Below are 18,217 nucleotides of genomic sequence, written 5' to 3'. Positions count from 1 at the left end.
GCACCGTGTCAGGGCAGGTCTTCTGGGGTGGAAGAAGTGCCATTGTCCTTCCTATAGAAGTTATCCAATGACTTTCTGGCAATAGGGAACGCTTGCTTTCCACTGTTTTTCCAGCAGTCCAGATGAATTGTTCTGAACAGCCTTTGCGCCACCTGCCTGGACGAAAGAGACTTCAATCTGTCGACTGCTTAATAGAAATTTCCCTCAGTGAGAAGCCAATTGACCAACCCTGCCTGGGACTAAACCAGCTACCACCTCGCCATCTGCATAAAGCTCTAAACCAGAGGGTGTGGAACGATGAGTTCACCAGCAGGGAGTGGTGGCAAGGGAGTACAAGTTAAATTTGCAAGTCTTGATTTGCTCCTCGTGATTCCTTCTTCTCAAATGCCACAGCATGTGCAGGGAGTTAAAACGAGCAGCGTTGTCACGATGCAGCCAAGCCTGATTAGACAGCCTGGAATTCATTTCCCCAGTTTTCTGCGTGGGTTGCACACAGCATGAGAGGGAATAAGAGAAAAGGCTTCATGGCTCAGAGACGGCTGCACCATAAATGACAAAGACGCACCTGACAAGCCCTTGCTCATCCTGGGAGCCAAGGCAGGCTCTGCAGAGGCTTGGCAGTCTCTGCTGTGGTGGTGTTGGCACTGGGCACAACCCACACCAGCCTCAACATGACCACAGTCTCCTCTCTTCTTCCCCCTCCCTCATTTCTTTCTCTCTCTTTACCTTTCTCATAGTCTCTTTTTTTCCTGCTTTCTCTGATACAAATGGGTATTAAGCCTTTGTTTTTTCAAGATTTTTAAATAGAGAAAATTATTTGTGCTTCTTTGTGATGTTTTTCCCATTTAACTGTGAACCAGGGTAGATGCTCTAACTCACATTTGAATCCCCAATGTCTGATATACTCAGCACCTAGTGGATATTTATGCTTAATAAATGCTGACTGGCTAGTTGAATGAATGAATGAATGAACAAGCAGATGATCAAATAAGCCAGTATGTGAGACTTGTGATTCAGTATTCCTCTTTGAGGAGATGACAGTTTCTTCAGTGTCTTTAGCCTTTGCCTGCTTCACTGTGACCCAACACAGTGAAATATTTGCAAAGACTGTTGCCGGGTTTCTGTTCTTGTGACTAAAAGGCTCAGGGGTCACTCTAGCTAAACTGGGCTAACTGGGCTGCACGAAATAACCACACAAGAGACACAAATACCTTTTTCTTTGGGGTCGCTGTGACGGCTCCTCTGACCTTAAGGGTCTGCAGAAAGAGAGAGAGCGAGAGCACGCGCTGACCCCTTTTATTGAGGAGAAGCTATTCAAATGAGGCAAGGGGTCAGGTTTCAGGGGTCTGAGTCTATCTTCAAGATGTCCACTGTCAGCAGGTTGACTGACACCTGGGTAGGCCACACCCAAGGGCACAGTAAGGAGGGGACACACACAAGGCACTTCCATGGAAGATTCCATCCTAAAAAGGGCAAGGGGTTATATTACAAAGGAACAGGTACCTGAGCATAGCTTCACCCATGGGGCTGTAGCAAGACACACCCATTTCTGTGACTGAGTGCCTCAGCACCCAGCTGGGGAGTGTAACTCCGTCACCCGTAAGGTTGGCCTCCCACAGACTGTAACTCAAAAGGACATTTTAAAAGAATGAAGTGGGAAATAGTGATTTAAAGGGCTAGCATGGAGTATAATAGATGGTGGTGTGACCCTCACCTCTGTTAGTTACAAGCTGGGTGACCTGGGTCAAATTACATAAGGTCTCTTAGCCTCCTTTCCCCCTAAAGAAACTGGACATCATATTATATACCCCATGCAGTTAACATGAGGAGCAAATAAAATAATGTGAAGCACACGATGTGGTATAGGACATATCACAAACACATAATAAATGGTAATGCTCATTATTACAATAAAAATGATAGTGATGATTACTAATGCTTAACATAAACATTTTAAAATAGTTGGTGAGCTGCTGAGATAACCTACTGCTCTCTGATACATTTGAGATGAAAAAATATCCTACAAAAAGTAGTTTGGATATTCCATGTACACCACATAGCATAAATATGCTTACTTTTACCAATTGATAAAAATAATTGTATTTAAGATTACCTTATTTCTATGTCTCTAATTACTGTGGAGAGAGTTTAGATGTTGGGCAATTAACTACTCTTTTTGTTAATGTCTTAATTTCTGTAAAATGCACTGAATTGATTGCTTGGAAAAGAAAGTTTGAAGCAAGTTGCACTGACATTCAGCTCTCAAGCAGATAAAGCAGGATTACTCAGCACTACTGACATTTGGAATTAGATCATCTTTTATTTAGGGGGCTGTCCTGGGCACTGTGGGATATTAAATATCCCTGAACTCTCTCCTACTATATAACAGTAGCAGTCCACCCCTCACCCAAGGTATGACAAACTAAACTGTCTCCAGACATTTCCAATGCCCATGAGGGACAAAATCTACATATATTCCCACACCCTGGGTTAAGAACCACTGAGTAGAAAAACATGCTCCATTAGCATTGAGAGGAGGGGACATGGTGGTCATGATTGTACTTTTACCAATGGAAATTTACATGCCAGTATACAAGGATCTGAAGATTTGGGTCCTGAATCACCTCTGCCTTCTACCATGCTTGCTGGAACAGATGTGTTTCTCTGGTCTCAAGTCTACTCTGTAAAAGTTGTCTCACCAGTTCCGGCTCCCTGCTGAAAATTCACACAGCAGCCCCTCCAGGGCTCTGTTTAGTAGAAGCCATCCAGGTGATTTCATTGTGTTTGCCATGGAGAGGCTCTTCAATCAATGGCCACAATCAATTCAAAGGCTCCTCAAACTCACCCTCATTGAGTCCTTTATACCCAGCCAGGCTGAAATCAGAGCCTAGAACAAGAGCTTTGCCAAGCAAGAAAACAAACGAATGAAATCTTGATGCAGTTCAAAACCACTGCAGAACTCACTTTCTCCTAACCTAGTGAAGAGCAGGAAAAAAAAAAAAAAAGAGCATCACAAATCAAAAGAAATGTGGCTTCACTAAAGAGTGAAAAATGTCAGCCTCAAACCATTTCCTTCAGAGAAAGTGAAGAGACCTTGTGTAATTGGGTCAAAGCTAGGAAGATGTCAAAATTGAGGATAAAACATTTCCAGCAAACCACAGAAAAGACATTTGGAGAAGCTTTTTGTTTTGTTTTGTTTGAGTTGAGTTCTATGTAAATCAATAAATCAATCTTAAGTCTTCTGCAGAGGGAAAAGGTTATGAAATCATGACAATGACTATGAGAAATAAATCTTAATAGTGAAGGCTAAAAAGCAGCATAAAAATATTCTTGTGAGAAAATGTATAGTGGAAAAAGCAAGATACAAATCTGTTCAAGTGCTATGAATGATGCTTTCTCAGAAAAAAAGTATAAAGAGAATCAGTTCCCATTTACTGAGTAATTACCCATTCCAGGTGTTGTGCTTAGATATAATTTTGCAAAAACATCTCTCTAATCTTTTGCAACTACCCTATGAGGGATGTGCCATTTTCTGTTTTGTTTGTGAAATAAAATAGATACATCAAGCTCAACATTGCAAAAGTAGAAGGAAATGAGATCAAGTCTTTATGACCCCAAATCACCATATTGTTAGCAACTTGATTATATTTCATTCCATATGTAAACTCAGAGGAAAAGACTAGAAGGGGAGAGACCAAAGAGAAATTTTATGCTAAATTGGTGATCTGGACAATTATGTTTTTATTTTCCAGTTCTGTTATGATGTTCTAGTGTTTATATAGATAGATTTTTTAAGTTATTATGCTTACCATTTGAAAGGAATGATATTTCTATTCACAAATAAATTTAACCATAAGTTTACTGTAAGATGATAAAAGACATGTTTCCCAAATATGTAGCTGCTAATATTGATTTGGTTGGTTGGTTACGGATTTGAGATCTTTCTTTTTTTTTAATATAAGCATTTCCAATTAAGCACTTGCTTTCATTGCATCCCATAAGTTTCAGTATGTTATATTCTTATTTTTATTAGTCTCAAAGTATTTTTTAATTTCCATTGTGATTTTTTTCATTGACACATTAGTTATTCAAGAGTATGTTATTTAAGTTCTACATTCCCAAACTTCCCTCTGTTATCAATTTCTAATTTCATTCCATTATGGTCAGAGGGCAGACTTGTATAATTTTAATCCTTGTAAATTATTGAGACTTTTTTGGGGGGTGCAACATATGGTCTGTTCTGCACAGTGTTCCTTGCGTACTGGAAAAGAATGAGTAGTACTCTGTTCTTGTTGGATAGAGTGTTATATGTGTGTCTGTTAGGTCTGGTTGCTTTGTAGTATTGCTCAAATCTCTGTTTCCTTGTTGATCTTCTGTCTAGTTCTAGCCATTAAGTAAAATGGGATATAGAAGTCCTCAATTATTATCATTAGATTGTCTATTTCTCTGTTTATTCTGTCAATTTTTTTAATTTCTATATTGGGGGGTCTGTTGTTAGGTGCTAAATGCACTTCTTATCGAGTATCTGGATATATCATTTTGCCTTCCTGCCAACACTCAAAATTAGCCCTTGAGTCAGTAAGAATGACAGTGATGCATAATGCTTAACATTTAAGAATAATAAGCACCTTATGTTCTCCTCTATCAGAGATGACATCTCTCTGGATGACTGGTTGGTAAATATGTCTTATCTGGACATAAATGTTCTTTGAAAAATAAAGTCAAAGAGTTCTTGAAAATTGAATTTTCTCCTGGTTTTCCTCTTTGGAGAATATGAACCAAATTTGACATTTTCCCTAAATTTTCAGTTTCTCAAAGGAATCACTGAATTGAAATCATATTTCTGAGCCTATTACTGGTTATGGTAAAAAATGTTACTGTCAGCACTTGCTAGAGAAGCTAGTCTAGCTTTTAAGTAGTAATCCCCCTAAAATACAAGGACTTGGAAGCTCCCCATTTCTAAGAGACACCAGACTTGCTATAGTCAAGGTGCCACTATCATCCTACAGACATGCCTGTGTGCCTAGTAGGTATTAGGTGCATTGTAGTCTTTACGGATCCATACCATGGCATCAAGAAGATAAAAATCAGAAAACCAATATGTTACAATTTGATAAGTATTACAGCATAAATAGAAGATGCTAGAGAAGTGCTGGAAGAAGGGGGCTGTTACAGACTGAATGTTTGTGTTCCTGCAGACTACTTTGTTGAAGCCCTAATCCCCAATGTAGAGTATTAGAAGGGGTGAGGCTTTGAGGATGTAATTAGATATAGGTCAAGAGGTTGAGGCCCCCATGAAGAGATTAGTTCCCTTGTAAGAAGAGAAAGAGATCTCAGAGCATCCTTCTTCTACCATGTGAGGACACAGAGAGAAGTTAGCTGTTTACAAACCAGGAAAAAGGTTTTTGCCAGAATGTGACCATGCTGGCACACTCGTCTGGGATTTTCTCCCTCAAGAACTATGAGAAACAAATGTTGTTCAGCCACCCAATCTATGATATTTTGTAATAGCAGCCTAAGAACCCTAAAATAAGGGCACCCCAACCCCAACAGGGAATAATGATTCTTTTCCAACCTACAAAATTCAGAATCAAAGCTGGTTAGCTGATATAGAATATAGGATACAGATTAGGTTGAGATTATGGGACTATATATGGGTCCAAGGGAGTGGCAGATCATTTCAACTTACTCGTGTGTGCTACTGTACAGCCATGTTTCTTGAAGTATGGTCTAAGACCTATGGGTTGATCTCAAAATACTGCAGAGATTCAGGTGCTTCCCTCAGTTCTTAATGACAAATGGGGATCAATTCCATAGGTTTTCACTTTTATACATGACCAAAAACTAAGTGAATTAATAAGAGTCATTAAAAGTTTGAATTTGGGGAATCACCTGAAGTATGTGTTGATGGATGAATGGATCAAGAATATGTGATGCATATACAATGGAATATTAGCCATAAAAACAATGAAATCACATCATTTGTGGCAAAAGGAATTGTAATGGAGGACTTTATTCTTAGCAAAATAATCTAGGAGCAGAAAGAAATACCACATGTTCTCACTCACATGTGGAATCTAAAAACGTTGACTTCATAGAAGTACAGAGTAGAATAGTGGTCACTAGAGACTAGGAAAGGGAAAGGAGGATGGAGAAAGGTTGGATAACAGGTGTCAAAGTGCAGTTATATGGGAATAATGGGTTCTGGTGTTCTACTGCACAGTGGAGTGACTACATTCACAATAATTTCTTATACCCTATAAAGAACTAGGAGTTTGAAGCTTCCCCAAACAAAGAAATGTTAAATGTTTAAGGAGAAGGAATTGCTAAATACCCTTATTTGATCATTACACATTGTATACACATATCTAAATTACCACACTGTACCTTAAATTGTACAATTATGCCAATTTTAAAATGCCAAACCACAAAATTGTTTTGCATTTCTCTGAGACCTTAGTTTAGTGTTTATGTATACTAGTTTAATTATGTATGAAGTCTGCCTCCCACACAACACTTGGTCATGCCACTATGCCCAACACTGAAGAGATGCCCTGTAACTTCAGAATGACAATTTCTCTCAAGAGCTTCACCAGTCCCAGAGCTTCTGATTGCTGCTATCTTGGTGTTAACTAGCATTATTGGAGAACTATTCTTAGGATTTACCTTTGTTAATCATTTCTTTTTCTTGTAATTGCTGCATCATTACCACTTTAATATTTATATTGTTCCTTTCCAATTCTTTGTTATCACTGAGAGCTTTTACCACTGGAAAAAGAGGAGAGACAGTATAGGTAAATTGTAGGGTCTTGGCCAGGTGCAGTGGCATACTCCTGTAATCCGAGTAGCTCAGGATGCTCTGAGACAAGAGGATCATGAGTTCAAAGCTAGCCTCAGCAAAAATGAGGCACTAAGCAACTCAGTGAGACCCTGCCTCTAAATAAAAATACAAAATAGGGCTGGGGATATGGCTTAATGGTTGAGTGCCCATGAGTTTGTTCTGTGGTATCACCTTCCGCACAAAAAATTATAAAGTCTTATTTTTGTCTGCCCCAAAATTTTAACAAGTATTGCCCCAGATAAACTGTTGAGTCTCACCAAGCTACCTTATTAATGGTGGCCTGAAATTTCCATATGTCCAAAGGCTATCTCTGAGCCTGTTTTAAACCATTCTCTTCCTTTTGTCTTGAAATTGTCCCTGACTCCAAATCATCACAAATTCCTCCTCTCATAAATCTTTACTGCGTAACTTGTTAGTGGATCAGAAACAGCTGTGAGATATCTTCAAACACAGAACCGCTGTCTAATTCTTGAATTCTCTCTCTTGGGAAGTAGTTTGACTTTCCATCAAGACTTAGGTATCCTAAGATCAGGGACCAAGTTTTGTATCTATACATCTTAGTATGAAATGAAGAAAGTGCCCAAGGTACAGAAGCATTACAAGGGTTATTTCCAAAGCACCTGTGGTCTAATCTCAGGATTGTGAGGCAACAGAAATGGACAGAGTCTGTTTGGACACCAGCCCTGAGCTGGTTCCCCAGACCTGTGTCGATGAAGCCTGTTGTGGCATCTGCTGTAGCTATGAGAAAATGAGCTAACAGGACTTATGGGATTTTTGCTAATGCAGCAAATAAGCAGGAGTGTACTTGTTTTTCAGACTTTGCTGCTGGTCCTGCCTCTGCATCTGGCTTTTGAACTTACTTTCGTTTGCTTGCTTGCTTGCTTTCAGTACCAGGAAATGAACCTAGGGTACTCTATCATTGAGCTATATCCTTAGCCTTTTTAAAATAATTTTTTTGAGACAGGGTCTCACTGAGTTGCTGAGGCTGGCCTCAAAATTGTGATCCTACTTCCTCTGCCTCCCATGTAACTGGGATGCCAGGTATGTGCCAGCCACCACACCCAGCTCTTGGACTTTTATGAATCACCATCTGACCACCACAATTTTGTGAAATCACAGCCAGTAGAATTGCAAGAATCTATGGTTGAACACCCTGCCTTCCCTGTCCTGTGCCACTTCCAGCCTGGTTTGGGGTCCCATTTGGGACACTCATATGTCCCTTGGTATATGCTGTCTCATTCTTACCTGGTCTGACTCCTGACTGGGTCCAGGTCCTAAGTCCTTTTTTACAAGCTATGATTCCCCAGCCCTAATGGGCCTTTATTGGCCTTTCTGGTTCTTGTACTGTAATGTTTTTAGTCAATATCCATGAACAATCTGGCCATGAAATAAAGCAGGGAACACATCTAAAAATCCTGCTTAAAAGGATACACTGATCTTGACTAGAAGGATATGCTGCTCTGTATTATATGTCTACAGATTGTATTAATTATAATGTGGACTTTGATTCTTGAGTCTCATGGTTTTTGGTGTTTGTCAGTATGAACACATTAGACTTACTCTGTCTTCAAACCAATGATCTGTTTGATCAAATAATTGGACAATACAGAGTGAGGGTGAGTGACAACAAAATGGTGGCCCAAGAAGGAGGAAATCAATCTAACCAGTGAGGGGTTAAGTAATGTCTGTTCCAGCATAGCTATTGCTTATGAATTCATTAAATCAATGAATGTTAGGAACTGCTCTCCCTCTGTAACCATAGACCTATAACCACTGAAATCACAGGTTTGCAGAACAGATGAGTTAAAAGCAAACCAGAGTACTACTGCTTCTACAAGAAATAAAGAACATTTCTTAGCTTAAAACAATGTCTGTACTCATTTGGAATTCAGATCAATTAATCTGACAACTTAGATGTTCACATTCCTGTGAGATTAAGTATAAATAGGTTTCTCAGAGAGGTTTCACATTAGAATTGTTCATGGGGATGTTACAGTTTGGATCTGGAATGTCCCTCAATGGCTCATGTGTTGAAGACTTGCTTCCCAGTTAGTGGCACTACTGAGAGGTGGTGGAAATTTTAGAAGATGGGGACTAGTTGGAGGAAGTAGGTTATGGGAGTAGGAGGTGCCTTTGGAAGGGCACCCTTTCTCAGCCTCTTTGTCTTGCTCTCTTTTTGCTTTCTGGCTGCCAGAGATAGCAGTTTTGTTCCACCACACCCTTCCATCATGAATATTTGCCTCACCACACACCCAAAGCAATGGGGCCAAACAATCATAGACTAAACCTGTAAAACCAGGAATTTTAATAAATAAATCTTTCCTCCCTTTAAGTTCATTTTCCCAGGTACTTTTTCACAGTGACAAAAAGCTAACACAAGGGAGAAGAAACATTAAAGTCTTCTCTGAGAAAATGAAGTGACAAAAATGTGTACTGGGTACTCTGCTACCTTTTCAATATTTTATTGAGTTGATTTTGTTCTTTGTTTACTGTAACCAAACATCCAAGGCTACTGAATCAACTGCTGCTGTGTACCAATGCAAGGTCCTCTCTGAGCTCATTTTTAACAGCCCTTCCTTGAATCTTCAAAGCCAAATTCTTTTGAAACCGGAACTAGGGTTAAATTTAGGTCAATATGGATTTCACAAAAGCAAATCCTTTAAAGTTTGCATTAAAAATTAATATGTCTAACTAGACGGCCTTGTTCGGCTGATGATAATATTACAAAAAGTTAATTTCCCGTCTCTAGGCTTTCTCACAAGGAAGTTCTGTAGCTTCATTCCAAATGGATTGGAAGATTTCATCTCAGTTTCACAACACAAGCAGGACTGAGTATGCTTATCATCAGTTTGCTCCATTCTGTCGTAAATAATATCAAGTGCATGTAGCCACACGTCAGGTCAGTTCCCGTTCATGTCATTTTGTCCCCATCCAGGTTCCTGGGATTCATTTCTATGGGCATGGGTTCCTCTGTATTTTATTCTTACTCTTTTTTTTTACATAACTGAACTACAAACCTTAAATACTGTTTTTTTTTTTAGTTTGACTCAAAATGGCTATTCTTTTTCTCTAGACTACAAAGATATCTTTCTTGCAGAAGTAGCAAATATTCTAATAAATCCATATACGTATGACACAAATAACATGGCCACAACATATTGGATTGTCTCACAGAACATTCAGTTCTTCATTCCGTCTTAGAGGAAAAGATATATCAGGGCCTCATCTGCCCCCACTGCTTTCCTCTGCCTTCTAGAAGGTCAGAAAATTTCACCCCAACACCAACAGGGAGTATGTAATCCATCTGAAAGTTGTGATGGGAAGAAGGAGTTGAAGCAGTATAACAAGTAGGTGACAGCATGAACTTTGAGGTCAGAAACCCTTTTTAGTATGTATGATAGATGGAGAACATCAGCTTCTCTAAGACTCATCTCAAGAATTAGGGCAATAGTTGGGTATCAAGAGGCTTATCAGAAACAATACATATAGTGCTTTTCACAAAGTATCTGACACATGGTAAGTGATTAATAAGTGCTTCTAGTGTTCAGCACATTGTTGATAATAAATATTGATTGAATAATTGGGCAAGTGGACAAATGAATGAATGACCATTTAGTGAGATCAAAGCCTGTTTTAAGTTCTCAGTATAGATTCCTCTCCTGTAGACGTCTACTTAAGAAATGGAATAGATGGTTGGGTTTAGTAATGTTAGATAAAGGTACATTTGCTCTCCTCAAGTCTTTTGGAGAAAGAGTAATGATTTGGGTCAATTCTACAATCCTCCTGGTGGCAGAATTTCTATACCAATTGACAGGAGCCTGCTTTACAGATAGAGGGTGGGCTGAGCCCCCAGCAGGGGATCATTGTTGAACAGATAAATTAAAATGAAACTAAAGTCACAAGGCCTGCTTGACTTGCCTTATTGGGGGTAGCATGTATAGTTTTAAACCTACACTGCTCCATCCACAGGAGTTACTACAAGGTACTATCTGCCTTACACATTCCTGGGTTAATTCTCGTCAAGCCCTGAACTCCTATTCTGTGCCCCTTCACACTTCCAGACCTGTTCATCTCCTTGCTCCTTGGATCTTCTAGCTAAAGGAATAGTCTGCTGCTCTTTGTGGTATGTGAGTGGGGAAGAAGCATGTGGATGAAAGAGGGATCCCTGGATCCCCAAACCAAAAGCTCCTTAAATCCATTCCCTAAGCATTTTTCCTCTCCTCACCCTTCCCCAACCCAGAAGGGTGACCAGAAAGGAGCTGGCAGGCAAACATCCTCAATTTCTGACTAATTGTGGAATAAGATGAGGCCCAAAGCTTGGCTTTACCAGAAAAATGCACCATAGACATACAAGTCTAAATTGAAGGCTCCTGATACTTAATAAAATTCCAGACTTCTTCTGTGAAAGGTTTCCTCAAACCATTTTATAGTGGTGTTTTTGAGTCAAACTAGTTTTTTTAACTCACCTTTTTTCTGCCAACTACTGTTCAGCTTTGGGGACATATTTCAGTTCACTTTTAATATTCTGGATCTCCGATAGGTTGACCGCAGGTCCTGGAAGTTTCTTTGCTCCCGGAATTGGCTTCTTCTCCTCATCCGAGGTGGGAGGAGCTCCCTGAAGGGAAATGAGAAGATATTCAACTCCCTAGAAAAGATATTTGATCCTTCTCTAGTTCATAGACATAAACCAGAAAAAAAAATTAAAGCAAGAATGTCAGATTGTGATTCTAGCAGAGTTACTTTCTCTTGCATTGTTGACATAGCCTCAGTTCCAATAAGATCTAGAGTTTAGTAAAATAAATCTGGAAGAACAAAATAAGTAACTTCAGTGTATGGCTGGCTCTAATGATGACATAGTTCAGGAGTTTTCAAGGTTGTATTTGAGGTGCTGTGGCTGCCAGTCTTTGGTCCCACGACATCTTTGAAAAGTATAAACAAAAGGACATAAGGGAAACCACTTTGAATAAGGACAGGGTGTGAGGGGACAATAGAGGAGGCCCAGCCTTCTCCTCCTGCTTTGAAAATATTTTAAATTTCCTATCATGACGTGTTGTTATGTTTTTGTTGCAGCTTTAGGGCAATATCTACATCCTGTCCTTTTTATGGCTCTTCCAATGCCCAGTTACAGATACGCACAAGCATATTTGGTGATTGCTGATTAATTTATTAATCTTGAGAATGTACCATGGTGACAAATCCACACCTTTATATACATATTCCCAACACACATACAACAGTGACTATAAGACAATAAGATCAGTTGCTGTGTATGGCTTCAACTCATTACTACAGAAGAAAGTTGCTTCTTAGTACATTCTTTCTATTTGCTAGAGGTGGGAGAACACAGTCTCCAAGGGCCTGGGAAGAAGCTATTTAAGAGAACATTTGATCACTTGGCAGCCTGGAGAACATGCCTCCTATCAGTTTACTTCAGGGAGGGTACTCGAATGACAGTCCCAGCTGCTTCGCCCTAAAATCCATCCATCACCAGCTGAGGTCACGCTTCCCACGGCTGCTTGTAACCAATGACTGAGTGTGACAGGAATCCTAAGGCAGGTCTATTCCTGGGAGACACATGACACTTCAACAGAGCAGCTCTGGCTGGAAAATTGACCTTAGAGCAGCCCGGAAGTCTGAACTGCTTCCGCAGATCCACCCCCTTCCATCCTTCTCACCTTCCCCTGCAGTGTGGTCTGACTGGTGCTCTGACAGCCTCCCGCCACTCCCTCCCACTTTTCCTTACAAGCAGTTTCCTCAATAAATATTTTGCACATCTAATCCCATCCTTGAGCCTGCTTCTTGGAGGACACAAACTAACATGGTCTCAAATGTGAGACTGGCAGAGTTCCACGTTGGGGGCCAATACCTGGGTGATAATTCCAAGGGAAAAAGAATAAGAAACTGAATGCCTGCCTTCTGTGAAGCCCTAGGCCCTCCAGTTGGCAGCCCTGTCATTGGGATGATGCTGATGCCATGTGTTAGTCCCTGCCAGTTCCTATGCCTAGTTCTCAGATTGGTTAGAACTTGAAGAACATTTTCAAGCTTCTCCAAACCCTGACAAATTACTTGGAAGACATTTCTTTTATAGACACATTTTTAAATTGCTTATTAGAGCGAATGAGTAGACACATAAAATATTGAGGTGATGTTCTTCTACTAAGGGCTAATGGCTTTTTCTATAGTCATTTTCTCTGAATCTGGTATAGTACTGATGAAATGGCTAACATGTCACCCACATGAAATGATAAAGTAAGTCAATGTGGACTATACCTGCTGTAAATATCTGGAAGATACCTTTTCTGCAGGTCAATGTACAGAGCCATAGGATTGGCTGCTTTTCCTTACACACACACACATTCATCATTTATAAATGTAGATATAGAAGCAGTAATTAAAGCTGTAAAACATCTACTTGGATGACTAGGTATTCCAAAATGTTCTTTGTTGGGCTTCCAGGAGGGACTTTTTAACAAGAATATAAAGTATTGCTTTTTTTAATATGTGTAGCAGTGAAATGAAAAATGTTTTCTCATTTATAAATGTTCCCACGGTTGTTAGGTGGGTAGATCTTAATAAAGAAGCCTGAAGGAGAAAAATGTTTCCAATTCCTTCTGTTAAGTTTCCCAGTAAGTCATATCTTTGTAACATCAAAATGTGCTCCATTGGCACATTTAACACATAATATCTATCTCTGAACTTATGTGTCAATGTACAAAGATTTATGTGAATATATGCAGATGAATAATGGTAATATTTAATAGTGGGCATCTTCTTTTCAAGTTAGTAAAACCTCAGTGCACTGTGTTGTGTTTTTTTTTAAGCAAGGTAAGACTTTTAGTATTTGATTTGGAGAGGTGAGATATAATGGAAAATTATAAGTGGATATATTTAATAATTTGACATTATGATATTGACTCAGGAAGGGGGTTAATGGTGGTGCATTTTTAAAAACTGAATCTTCTCTCATCTTTTAAAAACTTAATGAAATACAATTCTATTTCTTCCACGAATCTGTTGTTATAAGGATTACAGTAAATTAAGGCATGAACAAGCTGAGTTCCAGATGGCCTCATTTGGCTAATTAAGTACATTCTTTTTTGTTTCATTTTCATAAATAGATATTTGAACTGAGAAGGGACATGGAGGACATTCTTTGGTTCAGATGAAGAAAGGATGGGAGAAGCGTTATAGACCACAGCCACATTCCCAGTTTTAGGAATGGCTGTTGGGAAGGAAAATTCTTGTTTTGGAAGTCACAGAGTATTTGTAAAGGTTAGCAAAACAGTGAAGCATTTTCCAGCTCACTTGCTTTCATATTCCTCTTTGCTACCAGATACTTTACTGAGTTCTCCCCTGAGCTCTCCTATGTGGGGTGACAGTCTACTGCTCACTCAAGCCCAAACACTGAAGACTTAACAATAACAGCAAACACTAGCTGTTCTAAGTTACACATACTTGCTCATTGAACCCTCATACCAGCCCTATAAATCTGGCACTACTCTTACCTTACTCATAAGACTTAAGCACAGGAGAGCTGAGAAACTTGCTTAAGGTCACACAGCTAAGAAGTAGCTGAACCAGAATTAAATAATATGTTCACATTTTGAAGAGACCTGATGGAAAGGGAAATATTTAACAGAAAATCCCAACATGCTATTTTGTGGCTTGATGACATTTTGATCAAAAGAGAGATTTGGGGGGGCTGGGGATGTGGCTGAAGCGGTAACACACTTGCCTGGCATGCGTGGGGTGCTGGGTTTGATCCCCAGCACCACATAAAAATAAAATAAAGATGTTGTGTCCACCAAAAAGTGAAAAATAAATATTAAAAAATTATTTTACCAAAATTTATTAAATTCTTGCATTCGCTGGATGTCAAGAGATCTAACGTTGTAGACTGACACATTATATTCACCAGCAAAGGGCTAAAGTCAATGTATTCAGAATGTTATTGCATATCTCTTCAGTGTTTAATATAAATAGATGTGACCAAAATGGTGATTTTTTTTCTCCAGTGGATTAATTTTCCCATGAAATTATAGCATGATGTAGAACACTGGTAATCATCAACTCCCTCAAACCTGAAGATACTCTCAAAACTGCTAGCAACTTGTATTTAATTTTGATTAGAAATAATACGAAAGTAGGAAAAGTAACCTGTGATTTGAACCCGTGAGTGAACTCTCTCCTTTCTAGCATTAGTTTAGTTTTTTTTTCCCCCAGTTTAGATTTCTGGACAGGACACCATATTTCTCACATAATAGTGTCCTCACATATTACTTTATTAAGTCTGTAATAAAATTTAGTTAACATTAAACTTTTGCACTAGTGTCTGAATTTAGACCAGAATCACATAGTCAATGATAGGAACAATAGAAACTATATATACTAACATTGATAATATGAATTATTAATTTAATATTTATGTTGGATACTACATATAATATTTTTCAATGTGTTTTTTTAATTTTTATTATTAGTTGTTCTTAGAGAGAGAGAGAGATTTGGGAGGCTTGGTGGAGGCTTTTCAATACCTTTCCAATCACTTTAAGCCAGCAGGTGCTTGTCATGCAAAAGACCAGGCCTGCCTATGAGGATTTGACTATGAGGATCCTGTGCCAGGCAAATGCCAATGTCTGACAGGCCAAGCACACAGAGGGTGCACTCTACCTAGGGGAGCAAAGCAAAGGGCTTGCCAGAGGCCACAGGTGGGCCAGAGACAACCAGTGTTCACAGGCTTGTGAGGCTGCCAAAGATTCATTGGATTTCTGCTGGGCTGCATCTTTTTCTTCACATCTGAGAGGGTATCAGGATCAAAAACTCTTCTGCGTTTACATGGAGAGCCTATTGACTGTGTCAGAGATATTATGTTAAGATCCCATGTTAGACCAAAATTCTCTTAAGGCAAGGCTTAGCAATAAGTCCCAAATCTATGGAAGTAAGCAATTCTGTTTCCAAACTTAGATAGTAGTATTAAATATGAATGTAGAAATTATTTTGAATTCAGATTCTATTTTCCCAAACTATGCCACAAATGGCAACTGAGACTTACCACACAGAATCCTACTTAACCCACCTTGTACCCAAGCCAAACTGCCCAACCCTGCCCCTTAAAATATTGTTTCTGTGAGAAACTAATTCTGTGATCCAGGCCAGAGCTTGAAGCAGGAGAGCCCACTCCTCTGGAAAACCCACCAGTCCTCACAGTTCATTCCTGTTTGTGTGATAAGGGAGCTCCCCAGCTCTACTTTCCTCTTGCCCACTGAGCCCTGTGAAGAAGTGTGGCACCATTGAAAAAATACTCCTGGGGTCTCTGGATCTCTGTGGATACCTTACTCTATCATGTGAAGAATATTAGTTGGCTATTTGTATATGTGGCTGGTTATAAAGTATATATTCATAAACTAGACTGTATCCATTCTTGATTATTTTATAATGTGCTAGAAACCTCAGATTGGGGACAAAGCAAGAGTGAGAGCAAAGTGCTTCCCTAGCCCCCTCAGTGATACACTTGTGTGGAAGAAAGTACCACTTGTACAGAGAAGAATCAAGGACCATCTGTACCACAGAGAAGAAGTAAGATGCGAGCCTCCAAAGCAACTGTTACATCAGTCAATTTAATGAGAAAGGTCAAGCTACCTTCTGATTAATTGCCACCGTAGTGACAGACACAGCTTAAGAGGAAACATGAGAAGAAAATCTAATGACAACAGGCATAGGAAAAATTCCACTGCCTTTCATTTTACCTTCCCATGGCTCTTTCTCACAACATGTAAAACAGTAAGTCCAGGGGTCTCTCATGAAAATTGGACAATTAGATCAACTGATAAATAATCATTTATCAGATACCTACTAGACTATGCCATATCCATTATATCACAGATTATTTTATCACAACAACACTCTGAAGAATGGAGGAGATACAATTTGAGGCACACTCTCAAGTACTTGACTCAGATCCTGGATGGAGAATTCATGAGTTAACTGGAAGGCAAGTTAGAGAACTAGAACTTAGGGTTATATAACCATTGAAAAGCAAGGTAGGGAACTGAGGTTATGGCTAAGCAGTAGCACACTTGCCTGGTGTGCATGAGGCACTGGGTTTGAGTCTCGGCGCCACATATAAATAGATAAATAAAGGTCAATTAACAAATATTTAAAAAAAAAGAAAAAGAAAAGAAAAGCAAGGTAGGATCAGGTGTTTTAAACTTGCATATTCAACAATTTTATTCATCAAAGGTAACTTAGTAGCTGAAATTCCAGAACTTGATGACATCACTTAAATAGTTCATTTCTTTGTCTCAAGAATTATCTATTGATGGGAGGCTGGAAGCACTGACCCAGGACCACATCAAGAATGGTCACAGGGCTGGGGCTGTAGCTCAGTGGTTGAGCACTTGCCTTGCACATGTGAGGCACTGGCTTCAATCTTCAGCACCACATAAAATAAATAAATAAATAGAGATATTGTGTCCATGTACAACTAAAAATATATTTAAAAAAAAAAGACTAGTCACAGGAGGGATGGGGTCGTAGCTCAGTGATAGAGCGCTTGCCTAGCACATGTGAGGCGCTGAATTCTATCCTTAGTACCACATTAATAAAATAAAGTTTAGGGGCTGGGGTTGTGGCTCAGTGGTAGAGTGCTTGCCTAGCATGTGTGAGGCACTGAGTTCGAGTCTTAGCACCACATATAAGCAAATAAATAAATAAAGATCCATCAATAACTAATAAAAATTTAAAAATAAAGTTTAAAAATAGTCACAGGAGAAAAGATTAGATACAGGATAAAATCTTGTTAGTAACCATAATATGGTGATAGATGTTGTTGGGGGGAAATACCAAAAATGTCACTGAAAAAGTAAAAAAAGCCTTTTTACTTTTATCACAAGATTAAATACAGTTTTGTGTGCATTGTGGCTTTATTTAATTCCATTTTCCTTGTCTTGTGCTAATAAAATGCTTCAAAATCTTAATTTTTACTTCAGAATCAGATCTTCCTTCCAGGTTTCAGCAGAAAAATCACATGTGAATAAAAAAACAAAAACTTCTGAAAACCCTTTGCTACTTATTGCATAATTTAAGCCTTCATTTTAGCAAACCAGGTACTTGAATTTGGGGAAGAAAAATTAGAGGGAGAAAAAAAAGTAGAAATGGAGTTTTGATACACTCCTTTGCAAAGTTGTCTTCAAAGGAAACATCCAGAGATCATGGTGATTGTTCAAATCCACAAGTGATTCAATGTGCATACTTCCAGAGCTCCAATTTGTGTTCAGCACACATCAGAAGCTGTCTTAAATACATCCTGTTCAGATTGATAAAGGTTTCCAAGTGAAACCTAGCTAACAAATTACTAGTAACTATCACTAAATTAAT

General features: G+C 39.0%; 1 protein-coding gene across 1 annotated transcript in view; it reads right to left on the bottom strand.

The window, feature by feature from the left end:
• The window catches only part of Smpx (small muscle protein X-linked), a 129,321-nt gene that overhangs the window by 21,974 nt on the left and 89,130 nt on the right, over positions 1-18,217 (bottom strand). The window contains exon 6 of the mRNA XM_005334815.4: positions 11,308-11,456. Coding sequence (XP_005334872.1) covers positions 11,322-11,456 — 135 coding nt within the window. The 3' untranslated portion in view covers positions 11,308-11,321. The remainder of the gene's footprint in view (positions 1-11,307; positions 11,457-18,217) is intronic.

Source organism: Ictidomys tridecemlineatus, chromosome X (assembly GCF_052094955.1).
Source record: "Ictidomys tridecemlineatus isolate mIctTri1 chromosome X, mIctTri1.hap1, whole genome shotgun sequence".
Taxonomy (NCBI): Eukaryota; Metazoa; Chordata; class Mammalia; order Rodentia; family Sciuridae; genus Ictidomys; species Ictidomys tridecemlineatus.
Note: the sequence above shows the minus strand (reverse complement) of the source record. Positions and strands in the feature narration are given on the sequence as shown.